This window comes from Clytia hemisphaerica, unplaced genomic scaffold (assembly GCF_902728285.1).
Source record: "Clytia hemisphaerica strain Z4C2 unplaced genomic scaffold, Clytia hemisphaerica genome assembly, whole genome shotgun sequence".
Taxonomy (NCBI): Eukaryota; Metazoa; Cnidaria; class Hydrozoa; order Leptothecata; family Clytiidae; genus Clytia; species Clytia hemisphaerica.
In genome coordinates, this window is record NW_027104033.1 from 361389 (window position 1) to 378472 (window position 17084).

Sequence of the window (17084 nt, forward strand, 5' to 3'; positions counted from 1 at the left end):
TATTTATTAGGTCTAGTGTCATTCCCCTGATTGTTTGTAATATCCACTGGTCTGTTGTAAGTTTCTCCCAGTTTTCCGAAAAATATTTTAATCTTCCCGCAAGGGGCTTTGTTATTTCTTTGCTTGTTTTTATCAGATTTAAGAGAACAGGGTGTACATTTTTTAGACCTCTTATTGATTTTGTGTTTGAGAGATCTCTTTTTTCCATTAAGTTTAGACTTGGAGCTACAGGACTTTTGAGATAGGGAGATTGAGCCTCTTTTAGACTTTCTCTCACCTCTATTTCTGTTGTTTTGACGGTCCTCTCTCTGGGGTCGTTGACCTTCTTCTTGTGCACGGTTCTGGTGGTGTAATGAGGATGCCCCTTTGCCAGAGGGGCCTTGTCGATTGGGCTTCTTCTTTAAGTCCCAGATTAGTGATCTTGACAGCTTGAGATCTTTGGATCTGTGTTTCAAAGTTTTGTAGAAGTTTTTACCAAATAATTTGTCCGATTTCGGTTTGAAATCCTCTGAGGATTCTTTTAACATGGAAGCAGCTTGGATCTTGTCAATTCCCAAGGAGGTGAGTCCAGTTAGCCGACGAATGAAGTTGAGTGAGTTGTTGGCTTGGCCTAATAACACAACTGATTGATCTAATAGTTCAATAATTTCTGGCCCTGAAACAGTCTTAGTGGAGTTCTTCTTGGTCTTGCTCAGATTTTTCCAAAGTGTTCCAAGTGGCCCCATTACATCATATAACTTTTGTTGTACTTTTCTCAGTTTTTTGTCCGATTAGCAGACAAAATTTTTCTTGGAATCGTAATACATATCTTTCATGAAAGTATCTAATTCCTTTGGTTTTCCCGCATTCTTTGGACATTTCACTGGATATTTCTCTAGTATAGAGTCTTTGAGGGTTTTCTCGGAAATGTAGGTGTTAAAATTCTTCCTCACGTAGGACGCTTCAGATTTGGATAATTTCCATGGTGTCTTCTCCTCTTGACTGGTTGGGTTGAAACGTTCTTCTTTGTTGGATTTGGATTCAGTACGACTAGTTTGTTCTTCTTACGTTTATGACCTTTCTTCTTTTTGTTTTTCCTTCTTTGGGTGTCTGAATCACTTGATTCTAACTCATTGGACGACTCTTCAAGTGAACTGTTGTTGCTGGAGGATGAACTCTCCGAGCTTGATGATTCACCATTATCACTTTCGCTGGATGAAGAATCCTCTTCTTCAGATAATGAAGAGTAGGAATATTTCCTTATCCTCTTCGTGGAAGGTTCCCTCTCTTTGGGTTGAACCTCTGTCGAACTACCTGTACCATCATTTGGGTTTCAGGTGCTTTATTTGAATTCACATTTTGTTCTTTTTGGTTAAGCATGATCTTGTTGATATTGTCAGCTTTTTCTTGGTTCATTTTAAAAAGTTCACTGTCGGAGAGTGCCATTTTGTTCTTCGCTTTGTTGATACTAAGTTTGAAAGAGGCGAATTTACCGGCAGCCGAATAAGATATACCAAGTGTGGCTGCATCGTAAATTCGTTCGTGTAATTTCCGGAATGAAATTGTAGACGGTTTCGAAATATCAAAACGTCATTTCTTGAGGACATGTTAATGCAAATTCTTTCTTGACTGCATTCCAATTGCTTAGTTAGTCTGTTGACCAAAAATTTATTTTTTAAACCAAAACATTCGTTTTTTCGGGCTCTCGGTCAACCTTTCAACTTTTTCTCTTTCATTCTGCTGTACTTCACTGTATGGTCAGAAATTTTAAACGTTTTTGTTTACAATTTGTTTTATTTTAATCTCTTTTCTCTGTTTTTTTATGTACGAAATAGTGTCTCATCAACACTATTTCTTCTTTGGTAAAGATGACGGGTGGCTCGCGGGCGCCAGAGAGTGCTTACTCTTGGTACCACACCTGACTCTAGGCTTTGTCTTCATCTTGCCATTTTCTTTTTCTTTGTATAGTTGTTTGTTTGAATGTTTTGTCTGTTTTGTATCATATTTGTTGGTATTCTCGGTCGAGCAATTGGGGTGTGATTGTGTTTCAGCTTTTGCTGAGATTATGTTGAGGGTAGTGTTTTGATCCATGAGATTAGATATAACTAGTACATAATGTGACCTTGAAAATTGCATTCAAAAATAGAACCCCAAAAAGTGAGGTTTTCAATCACACGAATTTTTAGCCCACGGCGTTGACATTCTGTGGCTGCTGTGTAGTACAAAATTCCATAAAATAAGGAAATTGATGAGCTTTCCAAAAATGTGGCCCTCTTTGAAGTAGCGTGGGAATCCAAGCGTTAAACTTTATTCACAGTCTAGTTTATGATATTTTTGCTGCTTGTTTAACGCTTGGCGCAGGTAACTCTCCTGCAGGGAGATTTTTCCCTGCAATCCAGGTTCGGCCTGATTGGCCAGCTTTCGGCGTATTACTTAGCAGTAATTTCGGGCGCATTCTGATAATTTCGATGCGCGCGCATAATTTATGGAAAAAGCTGACTCTGCAGAAAAACATAGATTAATTTCGAAACAAAATGGCTGTTGACTGGAAGTCTAAATACATGTGGCTGATGTTTTGATGTGGTTTTTAGTATTTTTGAAAGTCTTTAGAGCTTGTAAAAGAATTTTTATGGTAAGTTAATTATGTGTGTTTGCCTGGGTTCCCAAAGTTCAGAAAGTCTGTCAACAAGGGTTCACACGCAGACTGTTTATAAGATTCTGTGTCAGACTAATCTACCTGTACCAAGCTCTATAATCTTAGAACTTTGTGAGGTGAGGTATTTTTTGTTTTTTCTAAGATTATGAGCTTGGATTCCCAGGCTATCTTTGAAGTTGAGTGATTCAGTCTTGAAATATAAGATGACAAAGTGAGGGCAGGTTTTGTGGCTGTATGTCATGTGGGTCACTCAACAGGTTGGCTTATATGTGCTGTCCTGCTTTAAAACTTCAATATTTTTTAACCGTTTTTCTTGAAATTGGTAGTTTCAGGTCTGATAAAGATACTTATCGGTTTAATTTGTGGCTGCAGGGTTTTTCTCAATAGGCTTAAAATGTGGCTTCAATCATACTTCAATCGCTAATTTATCAATTTACACATTCCAGGTTGGGTTTTGTTTTCGAAACATGAATACTCAGGGATTTTAAGGCATGTCCAAATTTTCTGTAATTTTTAAACACCAATAGCACTCGCCAAGAGGTGTTCATTCATACCTTTTTGGAAGCGTATTAGGGTGTAGAATATGAAAAGTGCTGTTCAATAATTGTTTTGCTTGCCTAAATAAAGATATATGAATAAATATTGCAAAAAATGTAAAAATGCTGACGTCAGCAAAACTTATTTTTTGAATAACTTTTGATTGGCTTAACTTTAGATGCTGAAATTTTAACCAAAGTAGGACATTATGAATAGGCACATTTTAAATAAAAAAATATTTTGAAATTTTGCTCACGTCAGCATATTTTTGCAAAAATGCGTTTTTTACATATTTCTGCTGACGTCATCAAATTTCTAAAAAAAAATTTAATCCAAAATGTGCTTCTCAATATTCTCTTGCATTCTGCAAAATTTCAGCATCTAAAATTAAGCCAATCAAAAGTTATTTAAAAAATAAGTTTTGCTGACGTCAGCATTTTTACATTTTTTGCATTATTTATCCATATATCTTTATTTAGGCAAACAAAACAATTATCGAACAGCACTTTTCATATTCTACACCCTAATACGCTTCCAAAAAGGTATGAATGAACACCTCTTGGCGAGTGCTATTGGTGTTTAAAAATTACGGAAAATTTGGACAGGCCTTAAAATGCCTGAGTATTAGCAAAGCCTAAAGCAAAACAAACACAATCTGACACAAGACAGTGTTATTTTAAGAAAGAGTGTACATTTTGTGGCTGCAAATACCATTTTTTGTAACTATAACCTTCTGAGCTGTTACATTAGGTATTAGTTGGCATTTTTAGGGTTGGCTTATGTGCTGTCCTGCTTTAAGACTTGAATATTTTTTAACCGTTTTTCTTGAAATTGGTAGTTTAAGGTCTTAAGATACTTATGGGTTTAATTTGTGGCTGCAGGGTTTTCAATGGGCTTGAAATGTGGCTTCAATCAAAGCATATATGAAAAAAATCGTCAACTTTGAGCCGCAATTCTAGCCCAATGACCCAATAATTTTGGTTCCATTTTTGATATTTTGTGGTTAAACCCTACGAGTTTCATCTGAAAAAAATGATTTTTACTCATTGAACAAATTTGTGGCTGCTGTTTTATCAACATAGTGTTTTTCTTGATTTGTGCTGCAATTTTGGCCCATTTTACAAAATTTCTTTTTTCAACCTACTTCAACCTACTTTAGAACCAATATTGTGAAGTTTCGTTTGAAAACAGTTATTTTTAAAAAGGATATTCAAATTTCTTTTTTTTGTTGCTGTTTTTGAAAACCTCGCACAATTTTTGAATGCCATCTGAACCACTACGTAAAATTCACTTGGAAAATATGTTTTTACATTGCCTGTTGTGTTAGCTCTAAACTAGGGTATTATAACAAAAGATTGCAACCCTCAAATAAAGTTGCAAGACTAGAGAGAGGTTTTACTCTGAACTACCACAATGAGAAAATTATTTCATGAAAGATACATAAAGCGAGCCACCTAGGTGACCATACTTAACCTTTAACCACTACGTAAAATTCACTTTGAATAAGATTTTTTTTTAATTTGACAATCAAGAAAATTGAACTAATCAGAAGATAATCATATGAATTTAATTTTCAAATTGACCAGGTAATTCAAGCCTGTTCACGATAAGTGTGTGCTCTTTTTTCCTGCTACGTGGAAACTAGTCCTAGCACTAACTAACACGGTTTCCACACAAAAGCCAAAAAGTGTGCACACTCTTGAATAGACTTTAATTTTTTCTCAAAGATGAAAAAACTTTAAAATAGGTCGAAATGAAATCACTAGACAAAAACCTTAATATAAGCATCATAAACAAAATATATATACCGTTTTGGGCTAATCTCTTCCTCTACCAAGACGAACAACGGTAGATGAGCAAGCTCATCGAGGAAGATAAGGTTAAAGCTCGCCATTTTCATTCAACAAAGAGATTCATTGACGATTTGTGTGCTATCAATGATGTGAACTTGTTTCAATCTGTGTATGGAGAAATCTATCCAGATGAACTTGAACTCAAAATTGAACATTCTGGATCTCATGCTTCTTTTTTAAACCTAGATATTTCCATCAACGACGTGATTTTTATTTACAAGTTGTTTGATAAGCGCGACGCTTTTCCTTTTCTATAGTTCGAATGCCACATAAAGATAGCAACATGCCTGAATCCATTTTTTATACTTCGTTTGTTGGTGAACTTCTCAGGATTGCTCGATCAACGTTACTTTTCGAGGACCTGAAAGTTAAAGCTAAAGTTTTCATTGAAAGAATGCGCCGTCAGGGTGCTGATAACGCAAAGCTAGATTGTAGTTTTCGTAGGGTGATTGTCCGTCATATTTCAGAATTTGCAAGATTTCAACTTTCTCAAGATTCAGTCGTTCGCCAGCTTTTGCGGTGAGCGGTACAAAATGTACAGCAATATCTTGAATCCTTCCATCGTAAATACGTCATAGTGACGATAGATAAAGCTTCCAAAAACTTTGCCTTTATTTGTAAGAAGTTCTATGTCGCCAAACTCATTGCTGAGGTTTCAGGCAATAATACATACTTGCCTAGTGACATAGACTGCAATACCATCATCAATACGAATGAGGAAATGTGTAAGCGCTTTGGTTTAGGATTGATAGAAAAAAATGAAAACTCTTCCCATCATGTATTGGATGCCAAAAATGCATAAAAATCCTATTGGTTTCAGATTTATTGTAGCCTCTAAAACTTGTAGCACCAAACCGTTGACCGCAGTTGTTTCAAATGTTTTTAAAGTTCTTTACAAACATGTTGAAAGTTTTCACAGAAAATCAAGATTCTTTTCTGGGTTTAGCAAATTTTGGGTGGTTTAAAATTCTTCACCGGTTTTTGAACATCTAAATCGGATAAATGCTAAGAAAAAAGCACAAAGAATTTCTACCTTCGATTTTGCTACACTTTATACCACTCTTCCTCATGAATTACTTGTAAAAACTTTGACAGATATCATTAATTTCGTTTTTGATGGGGCCTGTCGCAATAAACTTGGATTTTCTGCAAATTCAGTCTATTGGACAGCAAAAGGAAAAGATAACAGATTTTTTACCAACATTTCCTTATCAGAGTGTGTTGAATTTTTAATCAAGAATTGCTATTTCAAAGTTGGTAATCATATACTCAGACAAAACATCGGTATCCCAATGGGAATAGATCCAGCTTCATTTTGGGCTAACCTTTTTCTTTATTATTACGAATCTAAATATGTACAAAATTTGATATCTACTAGTTCTCCTAGAGCATACAATTTTCATTCAGTTGGTAGATTTATTGATGACCTTTGCGCTATTAATGATAGAGATGATTTTTTCTCATGTTATAATGATATATATCCGGAAGAGCTACAGTTGAAAGTTGAACATCATGAAACACATGCAACGTTTTTGGATTTAGATATAAGCATTGAAAATAACATCTTTCGCTACAAATTGTTTGACAAGAGAGACGCCTTTCCCTTTTTCATTGTGAGAATGCCACATAAAGATAGTAATTTACCATCAATCATCTTTTACAGTTCTATATATTCTGAAGTCCTACGCATTGCTAGATGCACTCTTCTTTTTGAAGATGTTCTGCCCAGAATTTCAGAACTTTTCAAGCGCATGCTCAATCAGGGAGCTGAAAGATCTTTCTTGCGAAAACAAATAGAAAGTGTTTTGATAGATTTCCAGAGACTTTTATGAAATTCGGAGAATCTTTAAATGGCTTTTTAGCGCAACTGCATTTCTGAACTATTGAAACTTGGGCCTACCTTTTGAAAATTTGTGTTTTTTGATACTTGTATTTTGTCGTTTGTCTTGTTCTTGTTTACCCTTTTTTGTTTCTTTGTATTTGTGTGGGAGTTTTTGTTTATTTTTCTATGTTTGTTAGTTTGTTTGGACTGCGGGTCGGTTCAGGGTTATGCAATCTGGGGGAGTGTTGGACGTCCATAAAACATGTTTAAAGCCGCTGCGCCTGTCGCAAGTCAGGGACTCCAGATTGCATTAGTTGGGTTTTTGAGTGGGTTTTGGTGTTTGTGTTTTTCTGCTTGGCTTTTTAAACTTTATGTCTATTGGTTTGTTGGTTCTTTTTCGCATAAAATTCTCATTTCTTGACAGGATGTTTGATTGGTTTGATTTATATATTTAGAAAAATTCAAAAAAATGGAAAAAACGTATAATTATAAAAATATTAGTGCCTGTTTATGTGTCATCTTTATTTTATTTAGTATTTTCAACACTTTCTCTCCTTGAGGTCAGATCTCTGTATATATATTTAGGCTGGCCTTTCAAAATATTGCACTCTGCTAATGTTTCTTTACCAATTGGAGAAGGATTAGTTAATTTATTTCATCGATTAAAGATATTTCTAATGTGAATATTGATATAAATTGAAACATACAATTCTTTTTTTTAGATAGAAATAATCTTCTTTGGATCAGTTTTGAGTAGTGTTGTTTAAGAAAAAACTAAGATTTAAAAAAATAAACCAGCTTCATTTGATATATTATCAATCTCTTTTTTTGCTCCAAAATTCAAAATGTTAAGAATGGATATTCTTTTAGAACTGTAACTGTTCTTGCATTGCCTTTTGAAGCATTTATAAGAGGTTTTCCTTGTCTGCTACAAAATTAAACATAAATCCCAAAGAAAAAATGTCTGAAGCCATGGATGTCTTGACACCAGGTTGGTTTCTCAATTCATATGCCAAATATGGATGACGAATAATGTGCTTTATTTTTGCGCCTCAGTCAAGTTGTACTCTTCTGGTTGACTACGTAGAGAAGCTTTACCGAAATCAACAATGGCCGGACACAAATTAGATCTCAATAAAATAATGTTAGATTTCAAATCATTGTGAAGTATTCCATTTTTGTGGATAAATAACAAAACCTCAGTGAGCTGGTGGCAAATTGATGTCAACTGATGTCAACATACTTGACTGATGATATAATTTATTTTTCAAATTCCCAATTTTTCCCTCAGCAGCAACTATAGATGATTTTAAAAGAGCATTCTCAATTTTAATTTGAATGTTTATTCACTTTGTTTGCATTTTGCAGATCTTATTTTAAGTCAATGTTTTCTTGTATAATTTCTTCCTTTTGAAGTTTGATCTCTGCTTTTGATTCTTCTGCTTTCTTAAGTTCATTAGGTTAGAATTTTGGTAACCACTTCAGTTTTTTCATTTTGAATTTCTTGATTCAACTCTTTAGATATGATTAAATCACGTTTCAATTTGTTTCTCTTTTTGCTAGAATGCTTTTTCTTCTTACCTTGCGTCTTTCAAGTCCTTCATCAGTTCTTGACATTTTTCTTGTGTATGAAAATCTTTATGGTAAAAAATTGGAAATGCAGACAAAAATATTATAAAAACTTGAAAACCCCTTTACACATGAAAACCCTCTCAAAGGTAGACCTCCCCAAAAGGAAAAAAATCTTCTTGATTTTAAGGGGTAGAAACTATGTTGTAAATTACTAATAATAAGGTTTAAACAACGAAACATGAATGTCATCTCACTAACTACTACTAATCAAGAGGTATACATTTTATTTCAAACACCTTATCCTAGACCTTAGATATTTCTAGTTTGACCAGCTTTTGATCCCAATTATTAGCTTTTACAATCTTATCATCTCAAGTGCATTCAGGCCTTTTCACACACTAATAAAAGAGCAAACTTGATTCGATGTACAAGTGTTTGGATTTTAAAAGAAAAATGTCAATCAAAGCAGTAAAAACCGATGGTGTATACCCCAACAACACTCATCGTTCCACGCTTTGCCATCCTCAATTATAAAAGAGTAGAATGCTTTTTACAGACTTAAAAAAAGGTTTCAAAGTTTTGAGATATAAAATATAGTTTGGACCTTGGTAGCTCCTATATTATCGTATCGTACCATCCATAAATTACCACAATCACATTCTTTTTGGACCTACCCCGGTGGGGTGGAGGTCCTATAAATTCACCTCTGTCCGTCCGTCCGTTCGTTACCAGCTTTTCTCGAGATTGAATCATAGGAATCATTTAATTTTTGGTACAAAGGTGGAAAATAGTGGTGGCCAAAATGTGACGGAGCCCGATTTTCGAGAAAGAAAAGGTTTTGGGCAAATTTGGGCCAAAAAAACAGCTAAAAAACGGGTTATTTGGACTTGCATGAAAGTAGGGTACCATCATAGGTAAAAGATGGCTCAAGCAGATTTTTGCAAAAAAAAAATATTTGGCTTTAAAAACGCATGTTTATCTATAAGAATCACTATTAATAAGCATACATCAATGTTCTTAGTCAAATTACTCAATTTTTTGATGAGATGGATGTCTTTTTATGCTCACGAAGTCTTGAATATGAAAGAATATTTCAAGAGCATGAAATTTGGGTTTCTAAATGTTTTTTTATAAGAAACAAACGACTAATTTTAATAAATCGTCACTATTTGTGTTCTGAATGATTGTTTAACGTTCATGCTCACGTAGATATCAATTATATATGTGTTAAATGCATAACCAGGTAGGTCCATAAAAGTATCAGTTGTTTCTATGTTATTCAGAGGCCCGGAAAACCCGAGTTACAAAAACCCGAGTTACGACGAATGTGACGTCATAAGTCTCAAATTATGACGTCATCAGGGGACTTCTTGACTCGAAAAATTCATTTACTGTTCTTTTGTAACTCGAAATATTTTTTTAAAATTTTGTTTTAGAACTCAACGGTCGTAAGGGGCTCATTTTCGGTTTTTTCAAAACTGCATGTGCTTCCACCTCATGAACATACCTATATTTGGGCTTTTTTGGAGAAGCTTAATTTAGCCGTCATGAATGTGTACTGTCAGATGTCCCATAATGCACCAAACTCGAAAAAAATGGGAAAATCCCTGAAAAATCCGCCATTTTGATGACGTCATTGACAGAAAAACTTGAATAAGTTCAGGTAGAAAAAAGATTTCGAGCTGAAATTTCGACCAGAGACGTATATAAATAAAACAAATTAGAAAATTGGAAAACGAAATCGAAAAAATGCTTACGTCAGCAAAAATGGCTGAAAAACCATTTTTGCGAAAAAATGCTGACGTCATCAAAAAATCAAACCAATTTTGATTTAAAATGCTTTTAATTTTTAATTTGAATCTCTGGTAAAAATTTGAGCTCGAAATCTTTTTTCTTCCTGAACTTATTCAAGTTTTTCTGTCAATGACGTCATCAAAATGGCGGATTTTTCAAAGATTTTCCAAAAATTTTCGAGTTTGGTGCATTATGGGACATCTGACAGGACACATTCATGATGGCTAAATTAAGCTTCTCCAAAAAAGTCCAAAAATAGGTATGTTCATGAGGTGGAAGTACATGCAGTTTTGAAAAAACCGAAAATGAGCCCCTTACGACCGTTGAGAATTTATTTTCGAGTTACGTAACTCTAAAACAAAATTTTGAAAAAATATTTCGAGTTATGTTCAGACGCAACCAAGTTGGCCCAAAATTCTAAAAAGCGTTGTTTTTTTTAGTTTACGAATGGGGTTTTTGATCTGTAAAACTAAAAGTAGAGAGGATGGAAGGGAATAAAAATGAAAGGGGACAGTAAACAATTTAATTTTCTGTAATTTTCTTGAAACTTATAAACCTCTAATTTTGATGGGAATTTCTGAAGGTTTTGTTGGGTGAAGATAACCTGATAACAGATTGTGTATTTTCTGGCCCAGTACGCTGAAGCTCTAAAGACGTGGGCGAAAATATACAATCTGAAGAATATGGTTGCGCGCCTGTACGCGGACCGCGGAGAATTTTATTTAAGAGGAACAGGTCCGAGTGCAATGTCGACAGGGAAGGGTGTCATGGCCGACAACTTTTGGGTCGGGAGATATGTCAAGTTCTCTCAAAGCAAATTCAGAACTCTTTTGGAAAAGAAGCATGCAAAACATTATTGTATTTCACAAACAAGGTTCTTTAATGGATGAATATGCTCAAAAAAGAAACTTTAAACTGATCACACAAGAGAGAACAAAGTATAATAACATCATACACAAATATCACTTAAAAAGAGAGAAAAATCATAAACAAACATCTTTATATTATCAGTAGAAGAAAACTGAAGCTATAGAAAATGAATACAAACCATTATTGAATACTTTTATGAAGTTTATAAAGTATAAAGATCAAAAAACAAACAAACATCCATTTTCACCTACCGCCTCCAATTTGAAACCTTTCCATTCGCAAAGCATTGTGGGACAGAATTTTAATGCCTATCTATAAAACGCACTTTTCATGGAGCGCCAATTTAGTTTTTAGTTTAGTTTAGTTTTTTAGTTTTCGGCACAAGACAAAAAGTTGACTCAAATTTTCTGTAGAGATAGGGCCATTTTGCTCAGATGTTAGTTTTTAGCGATCTTTAAAGCTTCAGCGTGTCGCGTTAAGAAAACTCCACAGCTGCTATCAGGTTAGGTGAAGTAGACTAAAATCTAAAAGATTCGATTACTCGAAATACATTTTGTATTCCATAATCTATCTAGCCTGCACTGGGAAAAATGGTCAAATTTCCGATGGTATCCAGAAGTTGAAACTTCGGTATTTCCCCTTACTATCCTGTCCAGAAATCTGAAATTCGGGATTTCCATGTAATATGTCGATGGGAAATATGAAACTAAGAGTATAAATTTTCCGAAACGGAAATTCTCGGAAATTCATAGTTTCCAAAACGGTAAACCACCGCAAATTCTTGATTTCCGTTGCAATTTTATTTTTGAAGATGTTGGGTTTTCCGTTATTTTGAAAGATCGGTCTGAAACAGATGTACGGAAATAAATAATATCCCTAATGTCAATAAAGACTGATACGGCCCAAGACCTGCAAATAAGTAATCGAATCGATTAAATGCCTCTTTAATTCGCTATTTTGAAAAATTCTAGCGTTCAAACGCCTGATAGGGGCATGATAGACATGGAACTTGCTCAAAATTTAAACGAAATATTCCAAACAATTAAACGATTTCGAAAGATGAGTCAAAGAAATTAGATGTGAAAAGTTAAAATTATTTTGTTGTTTGCGTACACAGAAACAGAAAGAAGTGAATCTTCTAAAAAACATGGTACGGTATAGTTTAAAATCTATTTTTCGAAGTGAATTAAAAATGAAAACGAAAGTTCTATATCTTTCCATCTTTTATAAATAATACAAAAAACAACAACAATGTATTAATACATCCCCTTCTCACAGACTAGGAAGGACTTCAGCAGTTGGGGAGGGATGGTGAAAATAAAAGATTACTTGATAGGGATTGATTGGAGCTTGATATCCTCGTGTTTTTATGGCTGAGGAGTTATGAATTCCATTGTTTGCAAGTCAAAAAACACAGTAGGAATGAAAAAATAACACGATATTTTGTAGGGAGGGTTATTTGATACTTTCCCACCGGAAAGTAAAAGAAAGTACAGCTTTCTACGAGAACAATATTTTGGCCAATTTTTCCAGTGGGGAGAGGGGGTTCCATCGATCCTGCGAGAAGGGTTACATCAGCGAAATGAAAATGCATACGTGCATTAGACAGAGTCAATAAAAAGAGTTTGTTCCGAATTCTTTTTTAACTTTGACAAAACATGATTTCCGATATTTATAATAGCTATTGACTGGTTTTATTGCCAAGTTACCACAAAGATTAATACGGACCAGTAACTTGATTCGCTCAGAAAGTAAGTTAAATAAAAGAGGTATAATTTCATTTCAGATGAATTTTTCCATTTGAAATGAGAGCTTCTCTCTATGAATTGCAGGCTTTTTATGAAAAAAGTAGGCCTCCAAGCTGCTCAAAGTACGAAAAAAAAAATTTCGTCAGTTTAAACTATCAAAATTTGGCTTAAATTCTTAGCCTATATCTATCTATAATTAAAATCTACATTTCTAATACAAAATAAACGATATCTTCAAAGTTAGCTCTAGCCACTCGGCCATTTGCTATTGGTATACGATCAAACTTACAATCGTCTTTAATGACAACACATTTTCCTTTCATGGCCACTACAGGGACAAAGATTTCTGTCATAATGGTGGTGCTCCAAATTTTCATAGGACAGTCTTCTCCATAAAAGTTCTTATACTGGTGAGTGTTAAAAAGACTCATTTGAAAAAAAGGGATGTGAAACTCATTTCCAGAAATGTTAACATGAACATCGACAATATCTGTAACAAATCCAGGGTGATTTTGATTTTGATACGAAATAAAAATGAATTGATTGCGGTTATCATTTCTTCTGTAACTCGAAACAGCTATTACATCCCTACCAACTTTTATTCGTGAGTAGCTTTGAACGGTGCGCTCAATTGATAGATCATCAGTAGAAAACACAGCTTTAAGATATTCTGTGATGCACTCGGCGTCATCTTTATGGATGCGACGGAATTTCGCTCCAGAGAGAAAAGTAGAATGGTTTGATAACAGCAATGAAGAAATATCGACTATGCCGACTCTAGAGCTGCAAAGTGCTACCAGATGCTTCAAATTTTCGTCAACGTTGGAGATCAGCTTCAACTCTTCAAAGGACGGAATATCATCTATATCAAGCTTTTGGTAGGCAGTGACAATGGATTAATTGTCCAGAAATTGTCGCATTAGTTGCATCGTAATGCTCTTGTTGTTAGTTTGGTATTCACCTAGTTTACCATTGAAACGCTCGAATGAATAACACCAAAATGCATATACTGGCCCAAAATCTAAAATATAGCCTTTTATGTGCATCTTCATGTGCATGTTTGGGACGCATTTATCAGGACCGATGACTTTTTCGAAGTTCTCGTTGAAAGACTTTAGCAATTTGTGGGCCTCTTCGACATCCTCGACGATAATGTAGGGCTTGATCAATAGCTGGCAAGCACGTACAAAATCTTGCCACATATTGTAATGAGCTTTAGGAAGAAGATCTTTCAAAACAAACAATGACACGTATAACACCCATGTTTTGTACTCATCGGATTTCATTTTTCGAAAGGCCGCTGACACAGCACTTGCAAGAACACCATAACCGGGTGGAAGTTTGATGAGCTTCATCTGAGCGTCTGCAGCTTCCAGCTTCTCCTTCGTCAGAACGTCGGTCTATGAAATAAAATATTTTATTTTGATTAGAACCATTAAATTTTGGCTCAGGCTTAGTTGTTATTATTTTTATCTTTAGGCTTAAATGTTCTTAAGAGGTTCTTGCGGGTACCTAATATCGATAGCACCCATGTCTCCTAAATCAGAAACATTGACCACACCCTTGTCTCACTTGAATGAGAATCATTAAAACACCCTTGTCTCATTCCTGAATGAGAAACATTGATACACCCTTGTCTCATTCCTGAATGAGAAACATTGACCACACCCTTGTCTCATTCCTGAATTAGAAACATTGATAGCACCCTTGTCTCATTCCCAGGAAAAAGTCATCAGATCCCACGGGTGTGAAAACTCCATTTCCAGCCCTGGAAAACTGTAAAATTGTTTGTTCCGCGTAAATTTATGAATAAATCAACTTGAAATGGTGGTGATGAGGAAAGCTGTTTTAAATATGAGACCAATACTGGGCAATTTCAAACCTGCAAGACAAGTTGCTTGTCCTTATAGTAAAGGAAGTAATGAGAATTATACTAACTTTTATCCAGATTGTCAACGTGTTCTTGGCTACACCTAGGAGGAGACAATGCATTGGATCGATGAGGTGACAACGAACCGGATCGTAATACGGTAGACGACACAATTCAGAAAATCTAACACCATAATCACGTTCTGTTTCTTTTGCTTCAGCTAGTGTTTTCACCGCTTTGTGTTTGAACGCCAACCTGACATGTTCTTTAGGGTCCCTCTCAGTCCAGTTCTCTTCGTCGAAGCCAGAATAGTCAGTTTTAGTAGTTCCAACAGGAACATCGTGTTCGAATTGTTTAAAACATTTACTACAACCTACAATATTAAGAAAAGAGAAAAACGTAGCTTCATTCTAGCTGTGGAGATGTTCTCTAACAATTTAAGATTTAAAATCAGCTTAATAGTGATCCAGTGATGGTTGAGTACGCGAGTAAAAATGATTTATATGCGTCAACGTTGTATTACTATTACGCATGAATGTTAATGAGGTCCAGTAGAAAGCACACCAGTTTAAAATGATTTTATGATTTCAATACTTGGACCACAAGAAAAACCATTACCCATAAACCCTAACCCCAGCCTATAATTGATGACGCTTTTATTAAAAATCGATTGAAGTTTTACAATATTTGTTTATAATAAATCAAAAAGATTTCAACACTAACATGAGCATATAAAAAATTTAAATGCATAGTTCGAATCACCCTTTCTTAAGGGGGGATAACACCTTCAGAAAATTTAATTAAAAAGGGGGGTAGCAAGGAAGGGGGATCGTTTAAGTAAGCCCCATATATTGTAGATTATTTTCCAGCACTGTTACTTTTATTTCCCTGAAAAAGTGGTATTATATTTACCAGACTTCATTTTTCTTTGCTGTTTCCCTCCCTTTTACCATAAACAAATAGATAGAGAAAAAACGGAGGATTGATTTTAAGAAGGGGGTAGCAGCGAGAAGGGGATTAGCAGATCGCACTATACACTATGTATTTCTGAAAATTTAGCACAAAACCCTTGGGGATAGACATTTTAAAAAGTTGGGGATGTCAAGAAGGGGAGATCATTTAACAAGGGGGGTCAGACTCCTTTCCGCAAAATGAAATGGATAAAACAAAAGCAAATGCGCATACTAAATTTCTATGATTTATACCTTGTTTTGCATTGTATGAAACAAAACCACATAATTTTCTTGTAGCTGGAAGGTCAGAAGATACACAACAAAGAGCGAACTTGTACATAGCTCTAGATTCTTTCTCCTCAAACATATCTCCTTGCCAAAGCGTCAGCAAATCGTCGACAAGAGGTTTGACATAACTGTTGACATTGAGTGAAGGTTCGTTTGGGCCAGGGATGATGCCAACAGTTGTTATGTTCTCCCATCGAAACCTCAACTCTCTTGGAAGATTAAGGAGTGCCATATATATGACTCCACAGCTATACTCCACACCGTCAAATGGTTGAAACCAGTCTATATTTAAAATGGCTCCAAGGTTTCGAGGGTCTTTGAAGTAAATTTCCCCATTATTGTCTTTAAATTCTTTCCAAAACTTGCCATCAATGGTGTCAAACAAAACGCCTTCGGGACCTTTTGATGGGCCACCCAAAAGTTTTTTTCTAAGATCATTCCTACTAATCAGGTTCTGTAGAGACTGTTTTAAGGGTTGATAACAATATAACCTTTTTGGATGAAGGTAATTCTTTTTACCATCACCACTTGAAACAGATTTCATCAGTGTTTCGCCACATGGCTCTCTAAAGCGTGCTTGAGGATGGTCAGGATATGGAACGTGGGTACAGCAGTGACTTTCTCTTTTACCATCTTTTTCGTAATAGCAGTCTTCTGACTTGTATATAGAGTGGCATTTTCCACAGCTAACATACTTAACGAAAGAATTATTTTCTAAGTTAATCTTCTTTTTAGCAAGGAAGAGGCTTGAAGGAAACCACTCAATTGTCCTTTTCAATTTATCATCAACACCGTCATGCGACTTCAATTGTGTCAAAAAAGAGTGGAACAATTTCAACAAGATCCCCATAACATTGTCTAAAATTGAGTATGTTGTTAGAAGGGCAAAAAGTTGGTACATAAGCATAATAATGATTTTTTCGTTTGCATCATCAAAAATAATTGATTCGTTTTGAGGGGTATCTTCAAATTCGTCACACGAATCAGTATCATCCAAAACTTCTGTGATCTGGAGTATCGTCCTGTAAATAAGAAGAAATCATTGATATTACAAGATCATTTGCTCTATTTTTGCCTTTACTTATTGCATATAAGTTAAGTTATTTTTGCAATATCTTTTTTTGTGACATTTCTCATTCTCA

At 35.0% G+C, this 17084-nt stretch overlaps 2 protein-coding genes across 2 annotated transcripts; both read right to left on the bottom strand.

Annotated features, from left to right (window-relative positions):
* Positions 1 to 928: 928 nt before the first annotated feature.
* Positions 929 to 8464, bottom strand: LOC136811706 (uncharacterized protein DDB_G0280579-like). The gene is made up of 3 exons (XM_067068329.1): positions 8429 to 8464; positions 2717 to 2825; positions 929 to 1293 (listed from the first exon to the last, which is right to left on the bottom strand). Exons 1-3 carry the CDS (start codon positions 8462 to 8464, stop codon positions 929 to 931), a joined length of 510 nt encoding a protein of 169 aa, XP_066924430.1.
* A 5049-nt stretch (positions 8465 to 13513) lies between these two features.
* On the bottom strand, positions 13514 to 16362 carry LOC136811721 (uncharacterized). The gene is made up of 3 exons (XM_067068342.1): positions 15907 to 16362; positions 14770 to 15074; positions 13514 to 14231 (listed from the first exon to the last, which is right to left on the bottom strand). The coding sequence occupies exons 1-3, from the start codon at positions 16172 to 16174 to the stop codon at positions 13728 to 13730; spliced, it is 1077 nt and encodes a 358-aa protein (XP_066924443.1). The 5' UTR covers positions 16175 to 16362; the 3' UTR covers positions 13514 to 13727.
* Between the last annotated feature and the right edge of the window lie 722 nt (positions 16363 to 17084).

Coding starts and splice junctions, on each gene's coding strand:
- LOC136811706 (XM_067068329.1), bottom strand. CDS start 8,464: ATGTCAAGAACTGATGAAGGACTTGAAAGACGCAAG. Junction 2,826..8,428: donor AAGGACTTGAAAGACGCAAG/GTAAGAAGAAAA, acceptor TTATATTTCAAG/ACTGAATCACTCAACTTCAA. Junction 1,294..2,716: donor GATTATAGAGCTTGGTACAG/GTAGATTAGTCT, acceptor ATGATGGTACAG/GTAGTTCGACAGAGGTTCAA.
- LOC136811721 (XM_067068342.1), bottom strand. CDS start 16,174: ATGGCACTCCTTAATCTTCCAAGAGAGTTGAGGTTTCGATGGGAGAAC. Junction 15,075..15,906: donor TTCATACAATGCAAAACAAG/GTATAAATCATA, acceptor TTAATATTGTAG/GTTGTAGTAAATGTTTTAAA. Junction 14,232..14,769: donor CGTTGACAATCTGGATAAAA/GTTAGTATAATT, acceptor TTTATTTCATAG/ACCGACGTTCTGACGAAGGA.